Below are 24,467 nucleotides of genomic sequence, written 5' to 3'. Positions count from 1 at the left end.
GCGTCAACTGGGCAGGGGCAGGTTCAGGAGGCCTGGAAGGCGGCCACAATGTGGGGATAGGCCTGGGGGGCTCGGGAGCTGGCCACGAGGCGAGCACCAGATTAGGAGGTCTGGGAGCGGGCCATGGGGCAGGAGCTGGTTTGGGTGGCCTGGGAGCTGACCTCTGGGCAGGGGCCGGTACAGGAGACCTGGGAGCTGGCCGCAGGACAGAGGCTGGCGGAGCCGTGTGAGGCGGGGCCAAGGAGGACTTCGGAGGCGGAGCCGTAGAAGACTTGGGAGGCGGCGTCGAAGGAGGCGTAGGCTGGGCCGTGGGGGGCTCAGGAAGCGGAGCCGAGGGAGGCTCAAGAGGCGGAGCCAAGGGAGGCTCAAGAGGCGGAGCCGAGGGAAGCAATTACGTAGAAGGCCCAGGAAGCGAAGCCGAGGGAGGCTCAGGAGGCGGAGCTGTGGTAGGCGGGGCCAAGGGTGGCTCAGGAGGCGGCGCTGGGGAAGGCGCCGGAGCCGAGGGAGGCTTCGGATGCCGAGCCGGGAGAGGCGGAGCCGGGAAGGACCTTGGAGGCGAGGCTGAGGGAGGCTTCGGAGGCGGAACCGAGGGAGGCTCAGGAGGTGGAGCTGAAGGAGGCTCCAGAGGCGGAGCTGAGGGAGGTTCGGGAGGTGGAGCCGAAGGTTGTGAGGGCGAAGGAGGCTCTGAAGACGGAGCCGATGGAGGCTTCGGAGGCGGAGCCGGGAGAGGCTCGGGAGTCTCTGGGAGAAGAACTGTTGGAGGCTCAGGAGGAGGAGCCATAGAAGGCTCAGGAGGCTGAGCTGGGGAAGGCTCAGGAGGCGGGGCCGAGGAAGGCGGCACCGTAGGAGGTTTGAGAGTCTTTGGGAGAAGAGCCGTAGGCAGCTCAGGAGACGGAGCCGTAGAAGGCTCTGGGGGCAGAGCCGTAGGGGGCTCGGGGGGCGGAGCCCTGGGTGGCTCGAGAGACTTGAGTGGCGGAGCCCTGGGTGGCTCGGGAGGCTCGAGAGGCAGAGCCGTGGAAGGCTCTGGAGGCGGGGCCCTGGAAGGCTCGAGAGGCAGGGCCCTGGAAGGCTCGGGAGGAGGAGCCCTGGAAGACTCGAGAGACTGGAGAGGTGGAGCCCTAGCAGGCTCGGGAGTAGGAGCCCTGGAAGACTCTAGAGGCGGAGCCCTAGGAGGCTCGGGAGACTTGGGAGGCGGAGCCCTGGAAGGCTCGGGAGGAGGAGCCCTGGAAGACTCGAGAGACTTGGGAGGCGGAGCCCTGGGAGGCTCGGGGGAAGGAGCCCTGGAAGGCTCGAGAGACTGGAGAGGTGGAGCCCTAGGAGGCTCGGGAGTAGGAGCCCTGGAAGACTCTAGAGGCGGAGCCCTAGGAGGCTCGAGAGGCGGAGCCCTGGAAGGCTCGGGAGACTTGGGAGGCGGAGCCCTGGAAGGCTCGGGAGGAGGAGCCCTGGGAGACTCGAGAGACTTGGGAGGCGGAGCCCTGGGAGGCTTGGGGGAAGGAGCCCTGGAAGGCTCGAGAGACTGAAGAGGTGGAGCCCTAGGAGGCTCGGGAGGAGGAGCCCTGGAAGACTAGAGAGACTTGAGAGGCGGAGCCCTAGGAGGCTCGGGAGGAGGAGCCCTGGAAGACTCGAGACTTGAGAGGCGGAGCCCTAGGAGGCTCGAGAGGTGGAGCCCTGGAAGGCTCGGGAGGAGGAGCCCTGGAAGACTCGAGAGACTTGAGAGGCGGAGCCCTGGGAGGCTCGGGGGAAGGAGCCCTGGAAGGCTCGAGGGGCGCTGGCTCTTGGACGGTCATGGCTACTGGCGCTGGCTCAAGGATGGTCATGCTACTGTCGCAGGCTCAGGGACGGTCGAGGCTACAGGCGCTGGCTCAGGGACAGTCGAGGCTTCAGGCGCTGGCTCAGGGACGGTCGAGGCTACAGGCGCTGGCTCAGGGACGGTCGAGGCTACAGGCGCTGGCTCAGGGACGGTCGAGGCTACAGGCGCTGGCTCACTGACATCGGGGGCTAATGGCTCTGGCTGGTTGACCATGGCTGACGAGGGCTCAGGCTCGTTGACCGTGGCTGACGAGGGCTCAGGCTCGTTGACCGTGGCTGACGAGGGCTCAGGCTCGCTGACTGGGGCAGGCGTGGGCACAGGCTCGCAGACCGGGGCAGGCGTGGGCTCAGGCTCGCAGACAGGGGCAAGCGTGGGCTCAGGCTCGTAGACCGGGGCAGGCGTGGGCTCAGGCTCGTAGACCGGGGCAGGCGTGGGCCGGGAGGCGGAAGCCCGTCTTCTCTTCCTCCTCCGGGCAGACGAAGTGGACCGTGCAGGCTCATGGGGAATGACAGGCATGGGGGTTGGCTCGCTGGCAGGTGGGGCAGGCATGACAGGAGGCGCCACGGACGACTGGGGAGTCACCACAGTGGGAGGAGAGGTTGGGTCCTCCTCAGTCACACCCACAGTGAATGGCGAGCCGCAGACCAGCAAGGTCTCCTCCACGAATTCCTGGAGAGTCCAACCGCGCGTCGCCGGTGGTAACCGCTCCTTAAGCGAACCGTCCAGATTACACCTGAAGAAGGCCACAAGGGAGGATTCAGGGAAGTCCGCGACACTCGCCAGTTCAATGAAGTCGCGGACGTGGTCCTCTATAGGTCGGCCTTCTTGCCTCAGGCTGAGTAGCCGGTAGTTAGCCTGCTGGACCGCTGGATCCATTGGTGGTCGATCGTTCTGTAACGATTTGTGTGAAGTCAGGAGAAGGCAGACGGGTGATGCGGATCCAAATGCGGTCTTTTATTGAAAAAACATCAACTAATAAACAAAACACAGGAACAAATGAAAAGTCCACGATGGGAATAAACTCAAACACAAAATAACACACAGTAGGTGGGACAAACAGCGAACAGCGAACATCCACGAAGGGCTGGGGAATCCTTGAATGAACTAGGGGAACAGAGAGAACAGCAAGAGGTCATAGGAATAAACGTGAACTGTGAAGACGAACAAGAAACGTCAACGATCGACAGGGGAAGGAGAAAACAGCGGGGTTTAAATGGACAGACACGGTGATAACAAAATGACGAACAGGTGCGGACAATAAAGCTGTGACAGCGCCGGGAGAGACGGGAAGTGAAGTTTACACACGGACAGTGAGACTCAGGGCGGACAACAGGGAAAACGTGACATGGAACGGGATCAGTGCTGGGTGAAACAGAAAACACGGTGCGGACGACACGAAACACGGTGCGGACGACACGAGACCGTGACATAATCGGGATTAGTGAAACAGAGAACACAGGGCAGACAACACGAGAACGTAACATTACCTTTGGTACATTTTTGGACTAGTTGCAGGATGGGGTGTGCGAGCAGCTGTAGCAGTGGCTGATCTTGAAAAACTAAAACGAGGTCTACTCTGTCCAGGGTTTGGGTGAAATGGGGTTGTGACTGGGCTTGGTAATGCCCCGCACATTTCATCACCCATCACCTGGAAGGTAACCCCAACATTCATGAGATCCAAACAACTAAAGAATCCAGATGAAGCTGGGAAAATTGAAACTCATTGATCATTGATTAAGTAAACACTTGACTGAGTCACCTACAGATAAATCAAGGGAACAGAACAATATCAGAATACAACACAATAAGCATAATGAATTTAATTCATACTTTTAACCAACAAAAGAGTTAACGTAGTTAATTTTCCAGTCCTAAATTACATGATTACTGGATTTAGATTTTTTTAACTCATATTATTCTCAGCATTTAGCCAATGAAACATTTTAAACACATTTTAACACATAAAAATAGTAATTTATATTTCACTATTTTAAACTTAAAATATGCGAACATTATTACTTTCTATTAGGACTGGACAAACTAAATTTGGGGGCCCGGGGTGGGGCAGGGGGCTTTTAATATCAAATATTAAAACGGTTTAACGAGAACAAACCTTAAAAATTCTCGCCAAATTGTCCACTGCAATGTCATCCTCCCGAAGTACTGCAGACAAACTGCCCCTTCTGAATGTATAGGTTGGTGTCCCCAATGCCAAAGACATCATTAACTTGCAGCAGGACCGCGACAAGAAACCGCGCCAATTTAAGCAATAATAACCGCTTGCGTCACAATATCCATTTGACTTGCGATAGCGCCAGTACGCCACTTAGAGATCGTTTTACGTCAATACTTTGGTAAAGCATTTGACTGAAATAATATACAGGTGGAACTCGAAAAATTTGAATATCGTGCAAAAGTTATAATTTTGATGATTATGGCTTACAGCTTATGAAAACCCCAAATTCAAAATCTCAGAAAATTTTAATATTACATGAAATTAATTAAAAAAAGGATTTTAAATACTGAAATGTCGTCCCTCTGAATAGAATAATCATGCATATGTATACAGTTATATATACTAAATATATTAGTTTCACCTTTTAATTTGAATTACTGAAATACATGAACATTTGCACGATATTCTAATTTTTCGAGTTTCACCTGTACCTTTTATTATGACCATACAGCATTCTTAAATAATTATATAAATGTATTTTGACCTAGACATTTACTATAGTTACATTTGCATATGTTTGTAAATGTATATTAGCTTGTTTATCAGATTTAAATAACTTTTAAAATGTATTTTTATATGTCATTTTACATGGACAATAGTTTACTACATTCTGCACCAGGAATCATACGCACTGCATGCCTACCATATGCAATGTGTAGGCCTACTGCAAATGTTTCGTATTTTTAAAGCTTCTACGTATGAATCTTCTATGGATTTAAGAACAACTCTGAGTGAGGAAAAGACAAAAACTTTATTAAAAATATGTGATTTTTGTATAACTTTATGTCTGATAACTTTCAGTAGGCTATAGTCTACATGGACCAGAAAAGCACGGACACAATGTGGATTGAACAAATTATTAAAACTATATTGACAGTCAAATAAGCGTCTTGCATTTTTATTTATTTTTTTGCTTATAAATGCATACATGTATAATAAAGTAATAAAGAACTTGCGATTGTTGTTGTAGGCTACTGGTGGTAAACAGACAACCGCAGTTGAGCAGTTAATGGGGACGCGGGTGTAGATGATTTTCTTTGCAGTGTGAATGTCCACACCACACCATCATCAATATTTCATCATGTGGTAGACATTTCAGGTGGTTCTCAAACTGTATCAGCATGAACTTTAAGATATTAGAAATCCGATAGGCCTATTTTATTAAGATATTACATAATAATGGGGTTTTCATGCCATCGTTGTATTCTTTATTTATTGGATTAATATCCTCTAATGTTCCAATTATAATTGCGTTCTAGTAATTCAGCTATAAACAATCAATATTTATTGACTAAAACTTGTCTATTAATACCTGTTTGCGTGAACTTTAACTTTGAAATGTTTTAACTGGTGCCCTCTTCTCACCCCTCTTACTTTATGCCGTTCTATGGTATCGTGCTGGGAAAACGGGAAGGAACATCGTGCTTTGCGAGTTACCCATCGCTTGTTGGTAAATGGCGTTTGCCACATTTTGCTTTGCCGATTGCTAGACGTGATTGGCAAACGGTTGACCACCGAGAATAAAGATACACCCCCAATAAACATGAAGCATAGTGTGGCTGTGAGTCTGTCTGCAGCAATTTGAGTAGCCTGCTAACACATAAAGAAACCCACATTAATGACAAACACAAGGTGTTTTGAATGTCATCTCAGACTCCAATCTGAAATCTGACTAGAAAATTAACCCAAGACCAGTGTCCTCAATCCGACTACAAATCACTTAAAGAAAACAATTTTAGTAAAATAAATAAAGATCTTGGGCTTAAAGACAGATAACTTAACAAATAGCTTATTTAGTTGATACTGGGATGTGATGGCAGGTAAGGCTACCAAATCATTATCACAGCAAAATAAGAGAAGCAAATGTGATGTATTATGGCTATGATAAAAAGCAAAGCAAAAGGGCACTCACCTATTAATTCACCAGATGAAGATGGGTGATAAAAATCACCACTTAAACACGTGTGGGCTCACTGTACTTTTGTGTTCCCAAAATGCAATGCAAACTGTAAATTACTGTTATCTTTCCATCGAGCAATCAATACTGTAAAATACCTTTTACTAAGTCATTCAACCAACCAAAATTCACAGTTATGTACTGCATTTAAATATAACAGGATTATACTCTTGATATTTTGAAGTATATCAACAGCAATTTTTAACAGTGAGCGCCATCTTTGATATTTGACGGGAATAAAAACGAATCCTTAAGTGAAAGACTTAACTTCTCTTCAATGACACACACTGTATAAAACTATCAAAAAGCTCCTAGATCACATCTAATTTTCCACAAATCATGTTGTGTGAAGTTTTGTCCACTTAAATTACTTGCAAAGATATTTTTCAATGTTTTGTCAGTGGAACAATCCAAAAATTCTTTAATCAACTGTATGGCCCATTGAAGAGACTGTTCCACAAAGCCTTGTTGTCATTCCCATCAAAAATTGCTTGTTAAACTTAATGTCACTGTGAATAAAGTATATGGCTGGCTGTAAAGACTATTGTCTGTTTAAGACAATAGGAAAGAGACAAGCTCATAAATATGTCCCACCCCAATTTCCTGTTTCAATAGAAAATATGTAAACACTGGTACAAATTAACTGGAACAAGTCAGTCCATGGTGTCTTCAAAGTAATATGGTCAAAGTCCTAAGGACTGGAAAGGATCCAGACTCACTCTGAAGGGCAGGGACCTTTAAGTATGTATTCTAAAGGTAGACTGACATTACTGTATGAATGTACCCTTCAACAATGGCCTTGTAGGTCCCTTCAAAAAAGGATTTTCTTGCTCAGTCATTTGGAATGTCCCTTTCCAGCAGTGCCCTTTGGAATTAACCTAATTATTATAACAATAATAGCCAATTTTGTCAGACACTATGGTTACCATGTAATGTTTTCGACTACAGCACATCATGACATGGTCACCTTTAGAGGAATCAGACTGGCACAATCATAATTAAACAGGTTTTATTTAAGTACAAATAACAGAAGGCACATTTTTCCTACAGTGTGAAAAAGTACAGATAACAGATTTTGAACAAATTTGATTTCATTGCACCATTTCTTGAAATATAATGTGGTGCATAAAGGCTTTACTTAAGCAAATATAAGACACAAGTTTCATTGGTTTCTCTTAGTTTCCCTTAGAATCTTTAGCAAATGGACATTTAACAAACTCCTTTAAAATTACCAAATTATTATACTAAAAATAAACAAAATTAAATTAAATTCTAGGGCATGATGGAATGCTTTTTCAGTGTGTACAGCAAATATTTCAACAATATCAGATGGATTGATGTTGTGGTTAACGTCAATCAAAGCAGCGATTCATGTTCCTTTGTTTTAAAATATAAATATAATGTCATATTGACCAAATTTTGTGTAGATATTGCAATAAAAATTTTAAATGTAAAACAAGGAAATGGACATTTATTTTAACATGCATGAAAATGTTTTGTCTGAAACATTATTTTCCAGACACGTCTGTACCACATAAGAGAAACGTGCAAAATAAAGAAACATTACTGAAGTGCCAGAAAACAATGACTTCATAAATAAGAGTTCTGTATATATCACAGCCAACTAAAACCCTTTAATGACAGAGGCTTTGGTTCAATTACACATAATACATTTGCATATTAAAGAGTCTTAAAAAGAGCAATAAAACAACACTGGCAAATATATCAAAATAAGCAAAGGAGTTTCAATGCTGTTTAACTTGTATCCTGGCTAGGAACTAGGGTTGAACCTTAATAATTTGTCCAATATGTGTACAGCACCTTTTGTAACAAAAGGGTTTAAAAAAAATCACTGACCATAGCATCAATTGTCTGACACCCGTAATTTATCATCCATGAATCTTTTTGAGTGAAGAGAACCTAGATCTCTTAACTGACCTCTCTGCTACACGCTAAAGTGCCAGATAAAGTGTCATTAAAGCATGAGGCACCCTTCTACACCTCAGCAGTACACCACTCAAAGCCTTTTGCAGTTCTGCATTGAGAAGTTGCAACTATTGATGCTGACCCTTCTTCTGTTCTGGTTATCTGTCACAGGGGCCAGTGTTTGGGTAAGGCTGACTTGTGCATTACTAAAGGATGTTATTCTGCCACTACCGGCAATCTGCAAGTTGACAGTAGTGGCGTAGCTGGTTTTTAACGTTGTTTTGGCCCCTTGATTAGGAATACTGTCTTCTCTTTTGTCCTCATTTGGGCACTGGATGGGAGTCTCTGTCTCATAGCTAGAGTCAGCTTGAGCTACAAAGGGACAAATCAGAGTACTCCGGCATGTAGTTTCTGCTAACTGCATGTCATCTTGCTCTGTCATTGCGCAGGACAAAGTATCTGTTTCGGTATTGGGGTCTGTGTTATATTTAGTCAACAGATCATGTACATCTGGCCAGGAAATGCTTGTGAAATGTTTTCCACTATGCCTGGTCCTTCCAGATGTTAGTGTGAGTGGTGATAGAGGGCCAGGACTGATGGAAGATGGACTATCACATGAACCCCCACGAGGACTTGTTAACCCTGATTCTGAACCTAATGACCATTGTCCATTTTCTGCCCAAGACCTACGCTCATGTCTAGCTGGGCTAGGTGGTCTATCTCTTAGAGTAACAAAGGGCAAGCTGCTTCCCAGTTGCCTCCTCTGACTCTGAGAGTTGCTTGTTGAACATGACATTCCTTTTGGAATAGGAGAGATGATTCTGCTGCCTGTGGGATTCCTTGGCTGTGGGTTAGCAAAGCCACATTCACTTGATTGAATGCCAATAGGGGGAGGAGAGGTGATTCTGGGGCTTCCACAGGATGATAATGAACAGGCAGACATTGATCTTGAGAGTTCCACAGATAGAGGGGTAAAAACACCTGCTCCACCTTGTCTGGGTGACCGGGGATAAGGTGGCTTCATTACCAAGTGACTGTTATGGTTCTGGGGAGGTGGAGGTGAGTAGATCCAAGTGCCTGGAGATGGACAAAAAGAGGGGGAGGGCGACTGCACACGAGAGCTGGGCTCAGAGGATGGAAAGGGCCGCGCCACTCTGTTATGCATGGTTGTTCTTGTATCTTGGAAATGACAGGATCCACCCACATTTGAGTGTGTTCTATTTTGGTAGTTAGTGGCCCACCCATTATTGCTCAAACAGTTGTTATTGTTGTTATTGTCATTTAAATTGGTGTAAGGTGGCTGCTCATGAGCTGAACTTGGGCTTGCTGAATGAAGGCTAACTGGAGATGCAGGGGATATTGATCGTTGACTACGATAAGGAGGAGGGGACTGGATTGTTGCTGGACTGGATCGAAGGCTGCTTGGTGAGAAGGGGGAAGGAGAGAATTTTGTGGGTTGACTCTCTAATCCTGTTCTAGATATACTCCTGAAACTTGGCTCAACACTTGAGTCCAGGGTGATGGATTTAGGAGAAGGTGACCTTAGTCTTATAGAGGATATGGGGGGAGGAGGGGAGCTTACTGGTGGTAAAGCAGTCTGGAGGTGTACGTTCTCCTTGGCCATGCTTTGAGAAATTGTTTGACTGATACAAGAGGCAGCAAGAGACTTTGTAAGAGCTGAAGCAGTTGAGGAAGGTCTGGGGTTCTGAGCACCTATAATTGGAGAGGGTGAACGCATTCGCAGATTGGGGCTAAAGGCAGAGGGTGGTTTTGCATCAAGTGGACGTCCACAACCAATGGGAGGCTTATCATTAAAAGACTGGGAGAAATATTGTTTGTGAGGAAAAAGATCAGAAACTGAAGTCTCTAGAATTTGTTCCTCAGTCCGCAGTGCAGTATGTGGCATTCTAAAAGGCAAGATAAAGATAAGATGTGAAAATCTTTAATATGACTACCTTTGATCTATAGTCGAGGAAAAACACTGAAAAAGATAGATCACATTCAATGAATACTCATATTGCTATTAAGGCTGTCAAACGATTATTAATCGAATTTATCACAATTGATCGCATATATAAATATTTGGTTAGCCCCTAAAATAACAATAATTAAATTAATTAAATACTTAGTTATATTTAAATCATTACAAATAAATTATATATTATGAAAAATAATAATATAGATAATTAAAATGCATTACATAATTGTGGCACATGAGTAAAGATGGTACTTTACCATTTACGATAAGGACTTTACGATAAGGTTCCATTTGTTAACATTAGTTAATAACTTTAGTTAACATGAACTAACAATGCACAATACTTTTACAGCTTCTATTAATCTTAGTAAATATTAATTTCAACATATACTAATACATTTCTTAAATCTAAAGTTGTTTGTTAACAGAAGTAAATGCATTATGAATTAACATGATCTTACAATCAACAATTGCATTTTTATTCACTAATATTAACAAAAATTAACAAATGCTGTAAACAATATATTGTTAACAGTTTGTTCATGATACCTAATGCATTAACTAATATTAATGAGAGTATGTAATATAATGTTTATTTCCATGTTATTGAACTTATGTCATCTGCCTACCATTGACTTACAGTTCACACCATCTATTTTGCAATAGAATTCGTTTATCAGTCCGAGATCAATTTATTATGAGGGCTTTTCTAAGGACACATCAATGCACACCTGCGTCAGATGCTTTTGGAGCATCTCGTTTGCGTTGTGTCATAAACATACCATTTTTAGGTCGATGTGTCAAGTTAAGCATAGTTTGACGCTTAGAAAAACAAGTTTTGTGATCCATGCATTCGTATTTGTGCTCCTTCAAGCTGTGTTTGAACACAAGAACGTGTTCTCATCTTGTTTTGTCTACTGTCGGTGAGTGTTGTTTGTTCTCTGTATAAGCGAGTTGCTCAAACAGCTAAAGTTTCACTTCCTGCCCCCTGGAGAATACAGGTGGAGAAAACAAGTTATCTTATGCGAGATCCGCAAAGCTAATTCTAAACAAGTCGCGTTTGTCATCCATCACCGTGACAGCAAGTGGACTTTTGAAGCTGAATAATGAGTGGATTAGCTATGCTGTTTCAAACAGCAAGAGAGGAATCACAGAAAACTTGGATCTATTTTGCCAACTTTCTTGTCAAGAAGGATGGATTATATGAATCACGGCCAGGTACATGGGAGAAGGCTACTAATGTTACATTATGTAAGATACAAAGTTTTGTTTTCGCAACTTGTAAATTAACTTGTTAATAACAATCAGCTGTGAAATCGGTGTCGATCAGGTCTGTGTCTCTCGGCCGGGTCCGGGTCCCAGTTTTCAAATAATAGATGGGTTCGGTTCAGGATTCCTCGGTTCTGCATAGGTACGGGTCCAATGTTTCAAATAATAGATGGTTCCGGTTCAGTCTGGGTAATACATTTCCGGGTCTCTTTGGGTTTGGGCACGAATGTTAGGACCCGTGAAGACCTCTACTGAGATGGAAGGAATATTTCATTTCACGGTCCGGGATTTTTTTAACACGTTATTTTTTTATATAATTAATCGCACTGAATTAATGTTTTAAATCGACAGCCCTAATTGCTATACAAACTATGAACATGCAAACTAGAACTACAGGTTGATTAGTGATATGGTCAGCAGAATACCTTTGGGAGGATGAGGTCAGAGTGGATGAATTCCAATTAAAGAGACTCCTCTTTCTTGTGGTGGATTGAAGATTGGAAGGTATTTGGCTAGTAAACCTTGGTAGCTCATCCAAATGAGGTCCACCTAGAGGGGATGTAGAGGGTGGGCTTGAAATTGTTAAATCATTTTTCACATCTTCCTTGGCTTTGACATCTAGGTGACCACACTTGCTACATGAACCAAGCAAAGGTGCCAGTTGTGTAGGTCTAGTTGTATCCTCCTGCAACAGATCCTGCAACAAATGACATGACTGCTCTGATCCCTCAGAGATGGCCATTGCGGTTATTCCACTGCTCACTGGGATTTGAACACAGTTATCGAAGGTGGGTGCTGAATGTAGTGGAGAGCATGCTGCAACATCAATAGCAGAAGACACTATAGATGTTAATTCCTCACTGCCCGTGGTTTCATCATCAATCCATCCCTGCTTGGATGTCAAATGTCCTGCGTGTTGTGTTTCATCTGGTTTATCATTTGTGGATGATTCGAACATCAGTGTTATACTGTTACAGGGCTTGACAATTAAGTTATCTTTCTCCTCCATATTGTGAGCCTCTTCTTCTGAATGTATACTGACTACTGAGTCAGTAAGAAGTTCATTAGGTGAACCAGAACTGCTCACAAAAGGACGGTCCTCTTCATGCAATAACTGTCTTTGATGTTCTTCTTCAATCCTATTTATTGAAATGGATTTGTCCACTGCATTACAATGGTTCTCTTGAACAGAATGTATTACATTGTCAGAATGCTGGTCCGAAGTGAATCTGCAGATATTGGAAGACATTTCTGGCTCGGCTTGGTCTTGAATTACAGAACATTTTGTGAGTAACACGGGTCGATCTTCTTGAGAAACTGCATCATGTGGGAGAGACTCACATTTTTCTAAGGAGCTGTCTTTATTATTTGATATCACAAAGACCTGTGATTCCATAACTGTTTTTCTTTCTAATACTGTTTGAACTGATGTAGCAGAGGATTCAGTAGAAGAAAAAGACCAGTTAGAGATATTTTCTGGGGGCCCAATGAGATTACTATAATTTTCCTGGTGATAGGTTGTGGACAGCTGCTCCCTTACAATAATGTGACCAAAAGGCTCAGAAGGTGTGGGAACTGATGATTCTATAAGATCATGGAAACAAGACAATACATTCTTAAAATAGTACTTGGCATCCTTAAACAACATTTGTTCAATATATACAGTATTTAAAACAATCTTCCACCACAAGAGATCATAATTTGTCTGTGGACTAGGTACTCACCTGTGGGTTGATAAAGTGTATTAATTTCCCCCTGGTGCAGTTGTAGCTGAGACTTAGGTGGAGCACTTACTTTTGCCTCCACTGCCCATTCTCCCCTACTCACTCGTGTTCTCTTCTGATGTAGTGGTACCTTCATGCTGCTTGCCTTGGCAGTGTACATGCGTGCAAGCATTTGCACTTTATTGAGAATCTTTTCTGAGTTCTCTACCAAACATTGGTTGACTGGTCCTCCCTCAAAAAATCCTAAATCTGGTACTTCTGCCATTCCTTCATATAGAGTGCGGCTACAGGTAACTACCTTGCCATGACGAGACCATCGGCCAACCTTAATCTGACTGGGAAGGCTATCTAGGCTTTGAAGAGGTGTATCTGCTTTCTCTGTTGTCTGCAGATTCATTGGATGTGAAATTTCTTTATCGCATTGTGACATTTCAGATTGTTCATGTTGTACTAGAGTTGTCATGCAATTTATGGATGTCTCTTTTTTTTCTGTAGCATCTTTAAACTCACCAGAGCTGTAATCCCTCAAGAGAGGGACTTTTAGATTATTTTGAATCATTCTCTCTTTCTCCTCCCAGAGTTTCATACAGGGATTGAATTCACAAATCTGTTCATCCTTTGCAACTTCTGATTTACTGTCTAATAATTCTTGTTGTGCTTGGCTAACATCAGAATGAGAAAGGGGAGAGTCTGTTTCTGCAGGATCTTCACTAGTGAGAATCTTTTTGGCCTGGTCCAATGTTGGGAGTGGTAAAAATGATGAGTTGTTTTCAATACTGTCAGAGCGACCACTGTCTGAGTCAACCAGGCTTTCTTGTTTAACACAAATATTGAATCTAGACACAGAATCCTTCACCACACCAGCAGGAATATGAGAGAAACTGTTTCTTCGTGCTGTCTGTCCTTCCTCGACACCTGCTTCTGCTGCCTCATAATAGCTGCGTATCTTCTCAATAATCTGCCTGTCACTTTTGTTCATCTTTTGTTCCACTTCTACTTTGGGGGAAAGAGAGCTGTCAGTTGCTTCAGATGTAGTAGGGATTTGAGCATGAGCTGACTTGCCCACACATGATGTGTCATCAGAGGTTTTGTCCAAATTAGCTGACAGATGGGACTCTTGCCTTTCAGTAACAGTGTCCACTGTATCTTTGCTATCTTTTTCACTTATGGCATTGACCAACTCTGGTTTGGATGAATCACTATGACTGAGCTCTGAGTACGTCAATTCTCCTGATTGATTCATGTCATTGGAGGTGTTCAGTGGGGATGATGGTCTCTCTAGGTCCTCTGGTGGAGAATAATTTGCCTCACAGTATGGATGGCTGTCTAACCCATGATATACCAGCCTTTTTTCTGCCTCTATTTGTTTGGGATATATTGTCTGCTTCTCATTTTCATCCACCTCAGATACTAGTGGCCTGGACTCATCCAGCTGCTGTTCCTCCAATGACTGGACTTCCAGGGACTCTGGAGTTGTCAGGTACTATGGAAGAAATTATTATTTAGTTGGATGCCATTTTAAAAATCAAAAATCGAATTCTTGATTAAATCATGAAGTGCATATAGATAAATATTCATATCACATAAAATAGGTATATTTTAGAAGTTTAAATTAAAGAAGTGTGTAATTTCTGTGCCACTAGTGCCACAAATCGGAATTGCAAAAATAAACATTATTTTCAAACAGTTTTCCCGAATAATCTCCCCGTCTGCCGTTAAGATAAGGAAAAGATAATCTCACCCCATATTCACACCATTGGTTGAGTCAGTGTTGCTGTGTTGGACTGGATGGGCCACTCAAACAGAGCCATTTTTATATATATATATATATATAAAATCGTTTTTACAGTTATCGAGGAATTCGACTTACATATGTCTTACTTTTGTGCATATTTTAAGGTGTGATAAGAGCAACTATAACATCGAAAAAGTTGATTCTGCTTTTATTTATCAATAGCATTGTTGCTAAAAAATCACTGATGCATTATGCAGGGGTATGTGTATGTGCTATATGTACCACTTCAGACGTTAACTCTGCCATGCCTTCTCGAACACGGCTCTGGTTAATGAACTGCATGATTTCCTCAGTAATGGATAGTGATGGTGGTGGAGGCAATGGGATCATGTCATCCTCATCATGACATAAAGCCAGATCATTACAACCAGATTCAACTTCAATGACAGAGGATGCCAGAGTACTGGTACTGGCTGAGGAGCCAATGCTGTCAGCCTGTGGGCATAGCTCTCCTTCACTGCCAGCCTGATAACCCATGAGTACACAGAAACATCGATATATAGAAATACAGACCTTCAGACTTTGAATAACTTAATACAATGGCTGTGATACCGAAGCTGTAAACTAAATCCATTGCTAAAAGTTTGCATTAAAAATGTTAAATTGTGTAAATAATACTAAATGGAAAAATATATATTTATCTCACACCTTTAATGAAACTGGATTCCATGAGTGATGTAGCCATGGCAGATCAGAAATAGAAAAAAGATACAAAAATTATGTTTACTCTTTTCAGCGCCATTTTCTAAAGCTTTGCCAGCAGCAAAGTAATACAATATATTAATTCATAATTATTTTAGTTTTAGTCATCCTCAAAGCAATATCATCACTGACCAAAGAAAAACTAAATTTTCCAACAAACTGATAAAAAGAAGAACTAACAGAAGTTTACACTCACCACTCCGCTGAAATGCAGATTCTATATCTTTGGCAGGGGCTTGGGGCACACAAAGATAAATCATTGAGATTTTTACATTATAATCCAGCTCTATAACTCAAACTACTGTGATAACAAAAGTACACCTAATTCTGAAGTGAATAACATTTAATTGCAATTTCAAAATGAAATTTAATACAGAGACTATATATTCACCAGACTGCCTCCTCCCACGCTTGTATGAGAGATTGCCCTCTAGAAGTAGTGGAAGGCTTTTTTTGGCTTTCTCAGGAGTGTAAATGAACTCTGGTGGTTCTGTAAGGGAAACATGAAGTCTTTCCATTATGAGTACATAAATCAATGTGGGTTGGTATTTTAAAGAATTTGAATTAACACTACATGGCAGACCTGATTGTCTTCTTCCTCTGTGATAGTTATGAACATCATCCAGTCGTGGAGAAGGCATCATCTTCCTTATTGGCTCTTGATCATACTGTGGGGCTAAGCATCATACAAAACAAATAAGTAATTTACAGCAAGTGTACTACTAATATACTAACTACTAATGATACATGAATTTCCAATTCCAAATTCCAATTCCAAGACCACAAGAATGCAAGAAATACTTACACTGACAGAAGCTGTCACCAAGAACCTGCCTTGCCTGCAAAACATGTAGAGATGTATTGCTCAACCAGATACAAAGCCCTTTTTTAAGGAAGTTTCTCATATTCTCCCATGAACTTCAATGAACTATACACCTTAGTCAAGGTAAACGACATGTTGAAATTCACACAGATGAAAACGAGGCTGTGAGGGATAGGCTTAAAGTCTGAACAATGGAAGGTACTGTATAAAGCTGTAAAAATGTACTAGATTGCCTCTAATTTTCACAACCTATGGAAAGATGTATTTTCAATGCTTTGTAAGCTGAACAATCAACACCACTTTAAACAACCTAACAACCAATTGAACAGACTGTAAATCTATCCTTCACAGATTTGTTTTAATCCCCACCAATAATTAAATATAGCGCTACTCTGACTAAGGCCCATAGCTACATTTTTAGAATTTTTATTATTTTGACAATTTGTTAGTATTTTATTTATTATTACTGTGAAATGTGATGAAAGATAAAAAACAAAAACAGGTGACTTATAGTTTGTCATATATACATATACTATACTTTTTGGGGTAAGGATGCCGGATGGTTCTCCACTATCATCCTCTTGAGGTAATGTAGCCACAACCTCTTCTCCTCCTGGTTTTTAGCCTGCAGATATGTAAAGTAAGGATTTTAGTATTTCAAGTATAATATAAATATTTATAAAAACTACTTCTATCACATAACATTTTGTCTTTGGCTACAAACACTTATATTTCAGACACAAAACTTGTCTATAATGATGTTGTCAGTTTTAGATTTTACTTTAGAAATCATTTGGCCTAACCTGAACAATGTGTTGTTGTTTTGGGATTGTCTGGTCTGACACCTTAAAACAGAGTGGATCCTTCACGTGTTCCACTAGGAGAAGATTACAGCACTTGAAGAATAAGAGAGGGAAAAAGAGAAATACATGAGGCCGGCATGTCCTAAATCATGTAAATAAATATAAATATGGCACTTTAAGTACAATGTAGATGACTTACAAATATGTGAGTGCTGTATATGAAATGAGCTAGCCTCTTTTTGGAAATCAAAAGCATTTTTTCAAAAAGAAAAAATGCTCTTTCTTTTTTTACACGCTGAACCCGGAAGGAACCTTCAAGAACCAGCTCTCCAAAACCACTGAGATCAGGACCAGACCAGTTCAGCAACAGGCTCTCAATCTCCTATAGAAATGTGACATATGCATTTTTTTTCCTCTTCCATAGTAAAACTGAATTCAACATGTGAGGGATAATGTGCAGCCAGCCAGTCATTATTACAAAATAAACCCTGACAGGGTGATGAGGACCCAAAAACAAAGCAGGTACTAGTGGTGTTTATGCTACTTACTAAATAAATAAATACATATACTAATTTAAATGATTTCATTAGCATGAGTTACCTGAAGTCTGACTGCATGCTCCTGTTTCCTCTTCATATCATTGATGTACCAGGCAACTGCTGTCATAGTGATGATGGCATCCTCCACCACCTCATACCCTGGATCACTTTTATCAAAGTGTTTGGACAGCTCCTACCACAAGAGGTATACACTATATAAGCTATACAGTCTGAAAAGTGTTAAACATACCTTTTTCAGTGCTGCCAATGCTGGTAATTTTACTAAAAAAACGTACTGATTTAGTCACTAAATCAGTTTCTTTTTAAAAAAATCAGAAGAAATCTTGGTAAGACTTTAAACTTTTACAGCAATTATTAATCTTAAAACGGGTGCACACTGTACGATTTTAGCCACGATTCTGCAGTCTGAGACCAATTTCGGGAATCCTAAAGGATTTCTGTCGTCGCAGGGCAAAATCGGCAATCTTACAACGTTCAGTGTAACATGTTCACAGACGGCCGATTAATAGCCTTTGCGATGATCTTCAGCCTCCGATGAAATTTGGGCAGTGTCAGAAATTTTGCATCGTAGCCGTATAGTGTGACTGCTATTACAATGGCCAGATGAGATATTTCGCTCCTCTCTCGCACCCTAATGCACTCGGAAAGAAACCTGCTCCATGTTTGCACCACCGTAGCAACATTTGTGCCCAGTTATCACTCTACTCAAGCACTTTCAATGTTTTTTCTTCTTTTCATTATATATATATATAAAAGTTTTAATAAATAAATAATCAGAAAATACTTGGAGAAAAGTGTAACTTGCCAGTAATATGAAAGCATCATTATCTGAATTAAATAAATACAGATCTTACAAAACAAAAATAAATTATTGCATTTTCTTGTTTTTTGCTTTACATTTATCATGCATTTTCTTTACGTTATTTTAATTACTATTTTACTTTTAATAAATTGACTTTAAACATTGGTAAACTTCTTTAAAAATTCACACCAATCCAATTTTATTTATAAATAAATAAATAAATAAAATAGAAAGATTGAACAATTTATACTGGTAAGTATTTATGGGACGTTTTAATCCAAATCAGCAAATACAGTTGAATACAATTATAGAAATCTACGTGATGTTTGTGCATCATCCAAAGGGAATTTGCATGCGTGATGTATTATCAGCCTTTATGAATTTTCAACATTTTGCGTGGCCGATAGTGTACTAATCTAAAAGAGGAGAAAGATGTACTATAACCCACCTTTTATGTGAATGGAGAAGTTTGTAATCTTTCGGGCCACAAGTCTTTTTATTTCCACAGTGAATATTTGCTTGTGGTAGCTCATTATTACTGTAGGAAAACTCCCGCACTCACGTTCATACTCAAAATCTGTAATTTTCTGTATTTGTGATCAGTCTTATTATAGGCCTATTTGACAAAATCCATCTTTCTTGTAAATGTTAGCCTATGCTCGTGATGGAGTGGTGTTGGAGCAATGGAAATGCTAATGTCCTGACTTTCAGAGACTGTCACGGTATTTAAATCCTATGTCTCTTCCTTGTCTCGTGCCTTGTTCATATTGTGTGTGTGTGTGTGTGTGTGTGTGTGTGTGTGTGTGTGTGTGTGTGTGTGAATGTGTGGGCGTGTTGCTTGTTACCGTGATTAGCGCTCTGCCGCAATCACTCCTCTTACCAGCTGTTACTCATTCCCATTCCCTTTAAATTCTCACCACTCTCTCATCTCTTGTCAGATCGTTGTTTGTGATGTCCAGTGTTGTTCTCCACTCTGAAGTTCCAGTCCAGTTCTCTCGTTGTTCCTGTTTCATGTTCTGTTGCTGTTTCCCGGATTCGTCGTGTCCGTTCTACACTTCTCATCACTCTTCTCACCACGATCACCTGACCATTGGAGACTCTGCGCCACTAGACCATTACCCCGGACTTTTCCCAATCTTCACATTTTGCTGTTAATAAACTAACTGTCACTTGCAACTTGCTTCCTAGTTTCATTCCGTCACAGAACGATCTGACCACAAGATGGAAGCAGCGAGTAACAGTTCAGACAGCCTAGAAGAATTCGTGATGAACAGCAGATTTCGTATGGAGAACCAAGAGAAGAATCTCAATGACACGGCTCGCACTGTCCAGGCTCTAGTGGCGCAGGTGTCCGGACTCACCCAGCAAATTCAACTTCTGCGAGGTCCCACTGCGCCACCCGCACCGCTGATTCCTCACCCACCACCAGCGGCCCCCTCCCAGTCGGAGCCCCGCCTACCGGTTCCAGAGTTATATTCAGGTGAACCTAATTTTTGCCGAGCTTTTCTAACACGATGCTCAATGCATTTTTCTCTACAGCCCAGGACATTCTGTGATGAAAGAACCAAGGTCGCCTTTGTTCTGACGCTACTTTCTGGGAGAGCGGCTCTATGGGGAACGGCGGTGTGGGAGAATCAAGACGAATGCTGCGCCTCTTTTCAAACACTCTCCGCGGAGATGAAGCCAGTTTTTGACCGTGCTGTCTCTGGTAGAGAGGCAGCCAGAGTGCTGGCCGACTTGCGTCAGGGAGAGAGATCTGTATAAGACTTTTCTATTGAGTTCCGGACGCTAGCGGCGGAGAGCCAATGGAACGAGGAGGCACAGTGGGACATGTTCCTGCATGGGCTGGCTGACCGCGTCCAGAAGGAGATATACGCCATGGATCTTCCCACCAAGCTCAACGACTTGATCGCCCTGGCGCTTAGAGTGGACGCAAGGTTGTCTAGAGTGGAACGGCGAGTATGAACCAACCACCCATCGGGACGAGTTGGCGGCCAATGCTCTGGAGGCAGGGACGCGTTCAGCCCCGTCTGTGATCCCGAGCCCATGCAGGTGGGTCGAGCCCGGCTTTCCCGGGAGGAGAGGGAAAGGCGGAGATCCCAGGGACTTTGCTTGTACTGTGGAGGAGCTGAACATTTTGCCTACAACTGTCCTTTAAAAGGATCCGCCCGATAGTAAGTATGAGGCTACTATCGGGTGGGATCTCCGCCGAGAAGACCTCATCCACATCTACCCTCCTTCCGGTAAGTCTTCAATGGTCTAATCACCATCACGACTGCCGAGCACTGCTGGATTCTGGGGCCGAAGGAAATTTCATGGACTACACCTTTGCACTTAACCATCAAGTTCCCCTCAAGTCTCTCACTCACCGGATCGCTCTACACGCCCTCAATGGCCAGAAACTTCCCACCATTTCCCTAGCCACTGAAGACATCACTCTCGTCATGTCTGGCAATCACACCGAGACCATCTCCTTCTACATACTGGACACTCCTCTTGCCCCCATCGTCCTTGGTCATCCCTGGCTCACCCATCACAATCCAAGAGTGGACTGGCAGTCTAAGTCTGTGTCAGCCTGGAGCAATCAATGTCATAAGTCTTGTCTTGTTTCTGCCTGTCCGTCTGTTTTTGTCCCTGTTTTTCAGGAAGAGGCGGTGGATTTAGCTAACGTGCCCGCGGAGTACCTGGACCTGAAGGAGGTGTTCAGTAAGTCTCGGGCGGCTTCCCTCCTCCACATCGTCCCTATGACTGTGCCATAGAGTTATTGCCAGGTACATCTCCGCCTAAAGGCAAGTTATATTCACTCTCGGTTCCAGAGAGGGAGGCTATGGAGAAATATATTTCTGATTCTCTAGCTAATGGATTCATCCGCCCTTCCTCTTCTCCAGCGGGGGCGGGATTCTTTTTTGTGGGGAAGAAGGATGGATCTCTGCGACCTTGTATTGATTACCGGGAGCTGAACAACATCACGGTAAAGAATATTTATCCTCTGCCGTTGATGTCTTCAGCTTTTGAGAGGTTGCAGGGAGCATCTATTTTCACGAAATTGGATTTACGTAATGCTTATCATTTGGTCCGCATCAGGGAGGGGGATGAATGGAAAACCGCTTTTAACACCCCCAGGGGGCACTTTGAATACTTGGTCATGCCGTTCGGCCTGTCCAACTCCCCAGCGGTCTTCCAGGCACTCGTCAATGACGTGCTGCGAGACATGGTTGATCAGTTCATATATGTTTACCTGGATGACATATTGATTTTTTCTTCGTCTCTCCAGGAACATGTGCAGCACGTCCGGCTAGTGCTTCAGAGATTGCTAGAGAATGGGCTTTTTGTCAAGGCGGAGAAATGCGTTTTTCATGCACAGTCTGTTCCTTTCTTAGGGTACATCGTGTCAGTTGAGGGAATGCGCATGGATCCTGAGAAGATCAAGGCTGTGGTAGATTGGCCGAGTCCAGAGTCTCGTAAGGCCCTACTGAGGTTCCTGGGGTTCGCCAATTTCTACCGGCGTTTCATTCCCAATTTCAGTCAACTAGCCGCACCTCTGACCGCCTTGACCTCCCCCAGAACAACGTTCAGGTGGTCAGACACAGCTGAGGCTGCGTTTGCCAAACTGAAAGGTTGCTTTGTTTCAGCCCCCATCCTGATAACCCCTGATCCATCACGTCAGTTCGTGGTGGAGGTCGATGCGTCAGAGGTGGGGGTAGGCGCAGTGTTATCCCAGCGTTCTCCTTCAGACGACAAGATACACCCTTGCGCGTTTCTTTCTCATCGCTTGTCCTCAGCCGAACGTAATTATGACATTGGTAACAGAGAGTTGTTGGCAGTCAAGTTAGCTTTGGAGGAATGGCGCCACTGGTTGGAGGGTTCGGGGGTACCTTTTATCGTCTGGACCGATCACAAGAACTTGGAATATATTCGCACAGCTAAAAGATTAAACTCCAGGCAGGCTCGGTGGGCTCTTTTTTCGGTCGTTTTGATTTTACTCACTCGTATCGCCCGGGTTCCAAGAACATCAAACCCGATTCTTTATCTCGTATTTTTGATCACTCCGAATGCCCGTCTACTCCCGAGTGCATTTTACCAGAGACGCTATTCATCTCTACACTCACATGGGAGATCGAATCGAAGGTCAAGACGGCCTTAGAAGGGTAACGCCTCGGCTCGGTGCCCACCGAACCGTTTGTTTGTGCCGGAGGGGTTACGGTCCAGCGTTATTCAGTGGGGACATTGTTCTAATGTGGCTTGTCATCCAGGAGTTAATCGAACTAGATTTTTAGTCAAGCAACGATTCTGGTGGCCTTTGATGGCTCGTGACGTTCACAGTTTTGTTTTGGCTTGCTCAGTCTAAGCCACTGGTAAGAGTTCCAATCGACCCCCAGATGGGTTACTTCAACCGCTGCCGGTGCCATCGAGACCCTGGTCCCATATCGCTCTAGATTTTATCACCGCCCTCCCACCCTCACAGGGACACACGGTAGTTTTAACCGTGGTGGACCGGTTCTCGAAGACGGCCCACTTCATTCCCTTGCCCAAATTACCCTCTGCCAAGGAGACAGCGGTGATTGTCATTGACCACGTCTTTCGGCTACATGGCCTCCCGACAGATGTGGTCTCTGACAGAGGACCCCAATTTGTGTCCAAATTTTGGCGAGAATTTTGTAAATTACTGGGAGCAACTGTTAGTCTGTCCTCAGGGTTTCATCCCCAGAGCAATGGTCAATCTGAGCGAGCCAACCAGGATCTGGAGAGAACGTTACGATGTTTGGTATCCAAGAATCCTTCCTCATGGAGTCAACAACTGTCTTTTGTTGAGTACGCCCACAACACGTTACCAGTATCATCCACGGGCCTATCTCCGTTTGAGTGTAGTGTAGGTTACCAGCCACCTATTTTTCCTAGTCTGGAATCCGAAGTCACGGTCCCCTCCGCTCACGCCTTCGTCCAGAGGTGTCACCGCACTTGGACTAGGGCCCGTGAGACTCTACTCCAAGTGGGGTCACGCACCAAGGCCAAAGCTGATCGCCACCGGTCTAGGCCTCCCGTATATGTCGTTGGTCAAAAAGTGTGGCTTTCTACTAAGAACATTCCTCTACGTTCCGTATCTAATAAACTTGCACCTAAATTCATTGGCCCGTTCGCTGTCACCAAAATTGTTAGTCCGGTGGCAGTCCGCCTCATCCTTCCTCCAGCGTACAGGAGAATTCACCCCGTATTTCATGTATCCAAAATAAAACCCGTCTTTTATTCCCGCATTAACCCGCCGGTTCCGGTTCCCCCCCCCGCCGCGACTCGTAGATGGGGAACCTACTTATTCGGTCAACCGTATTCTGGACTCAAGACGGAGGGGACGCGGATTTCAGTACCTGGTGGACTGGGAAGGTTACGGTCCGAAGGAGAGAAGTTGGGTGGCGGCCAGAGACATTCTGGATCACTCCCTTATCGATGACTACAATCGGCAGGTAAGGGAGCCTGGGAATGCCAGGAGGCGTTCCTAGGGGGAGGGGTACTGTCACGGTATTTAAATCCTATGTCTCTTCCTTGTCTCGTGCCTTGTTCATATTGTGTGTATGTGTGCGTGAATGTGTGGGCGTGTTGCTTGTTACCGTGATTAGTGCTCTGCCGCAATCACTCCTCTTACCAGCTGTTACTCATTCCCATTCCCTTTAAATTCTCACCACTCTCTCATCTCCTTGTCAGATCGTTGTTTGTGATGTCCAGTGTTGTTCTCCACTCTGAAGTTCCAGTCCAGTTCTCTCGTTGTTCCTGTTTCATGTTCTGTTGCTGTTTCCCGGATTCGTCGTGTCCGTTCTACACTTCTCATCACTCTTCTCACCACGATCACCTGACCATTGGAGACTCTCCGCCACTAGACCATTACCCCGGACTTTTCCCAATCTTCACATTTTGCTGTTAATAAACTAACTGTCACTTGCAACTTGCTTCCTAGTTTCATTCCGTCACAGAGACATGACATCATTCCATTTCGCTTCTATCAACACTCCCGTAACGTGAGTCACGTTCACTGATCGGGATGATTGGGACTACAGTCGGCTACGATATATATCATGCAGTCTGACATAAC

The 24,467-nt window shown here is 43.6% G+C and overlaps 2 protein-coding genes across 2 annotated transcripts in view; both read right to left on the bottom strand.

Moving 5' to 3' along the window:
- Positions 1–7,011: 7,011 nt before the first annotated feature.
- Positions 7,012–15,413, bottom strand: LOC127631536 (uncharacterized). Its single transcript, XM_052109688.1, has 5 exons — positions 15,344–15,413; positions 14,918–15,160; positions 12,901–14,383; positions 11,602–12,760; positions 7,012–9,836 (listed from the first exon to the last, which is right to left on the bottom strand). The coding sequence occupies exons 2-5, from the start codon at positions 15,023–15,025 to the stop codon at positions 8,021–8,023; spliced, it is 4,566 nt and encodes a 1,521-aa protein (XP_051965648.1). The 5' UTR covers positions 15,026–15,160; positions 15,344–15,413; the 3' UTR covers positions 7,012–8,020.
- A 94-nt stretch (positions 15,414–15,507) lies between these two features.
- LOC127631669 (pleckstrin homology domain-containing family G member 2-like) overlaps positions 15,508–24,467 on the bottom strand; it is a 57,649-nt gene continuing 48,689 nt past the window's right edge. The window contains exons 8-15 of the mRNA XM_052109939.1: positions 17,624–17,755; positions 17,223–17,405; positions 17,024–17,116; positions 16,759–16,845; positions 16,203–16,236; positions 15,981–16,073; positions 15,789–15,887; positions 15,508–15,632 (exon numbers count right to left, since the gene is read on the bottom strand). Coding sequence (XP_051965899.1) covers positions 15,508–15,632; positions 15,789–15,887; positions 15,981–16,073; positions 16,203–16,236; positions 16,759–16,845; positions 17,024–17,116; positions 17,223–17,405; positions 17,624–17,755 — 846 coding nt within the window. The remainder of the gene's footprint in view (positions 15,633–15,788; positions 15,888–15,980; positions 16,074–16,202; positions 16,237–16,758; positions 16,846–17,023; positions 17,117–17,222; positions 17,406–17,623; positions 17,756–24,467) is intronic.

This window comes from Xyrauchen texanus, chromosome 38 (assembly GCF_025860055.1).
Source record: "Xyrauchen texanus isolate HMW12.3.18 chromosome 38, RBS_HiC_50CHRs, whole genome shotgun sequence".
Taxonomy (NCBI): domain Eukaryota; kingdom Metazoa; phylum Chordata; class Actinopteri; order Cypriniformes; family Catostomidae; genus Xyrauchen; species Xyrauchen texanus.
The sequence above is the reverse complement of the archived record's forward strand: the minus strand, read 5'-3'. Positions and strand labels throughout refer to the sequence as shown.

What these genes read in the sequence shown, in the direction of transcription:
- LOC127631536 (XM_052109688.1), bottom strand. Translation starts at nt 15,025, where the DNA reads ATGATCCCATTGCCTCCACCACCATCACTATCCATTACTGAGGAAATC. An exon ending in CAGAGTTAACGTCTGAAGTG is followed by an intron (nt 14,384 to 14,917) that starts GTACATATAGCA and finishes TTTCTTCCATAG; the next exon opens with TACCTGACAACTCCAGAGTC. An exon ending in TACACTTTATCAACCCACAG is followed by an intron (nt 12,761 to 12,900) that starts GTGAGTACCTAG and finishes ATGATCTTATAG; the next exon opens with AATCATCAGTTCCCACACCT.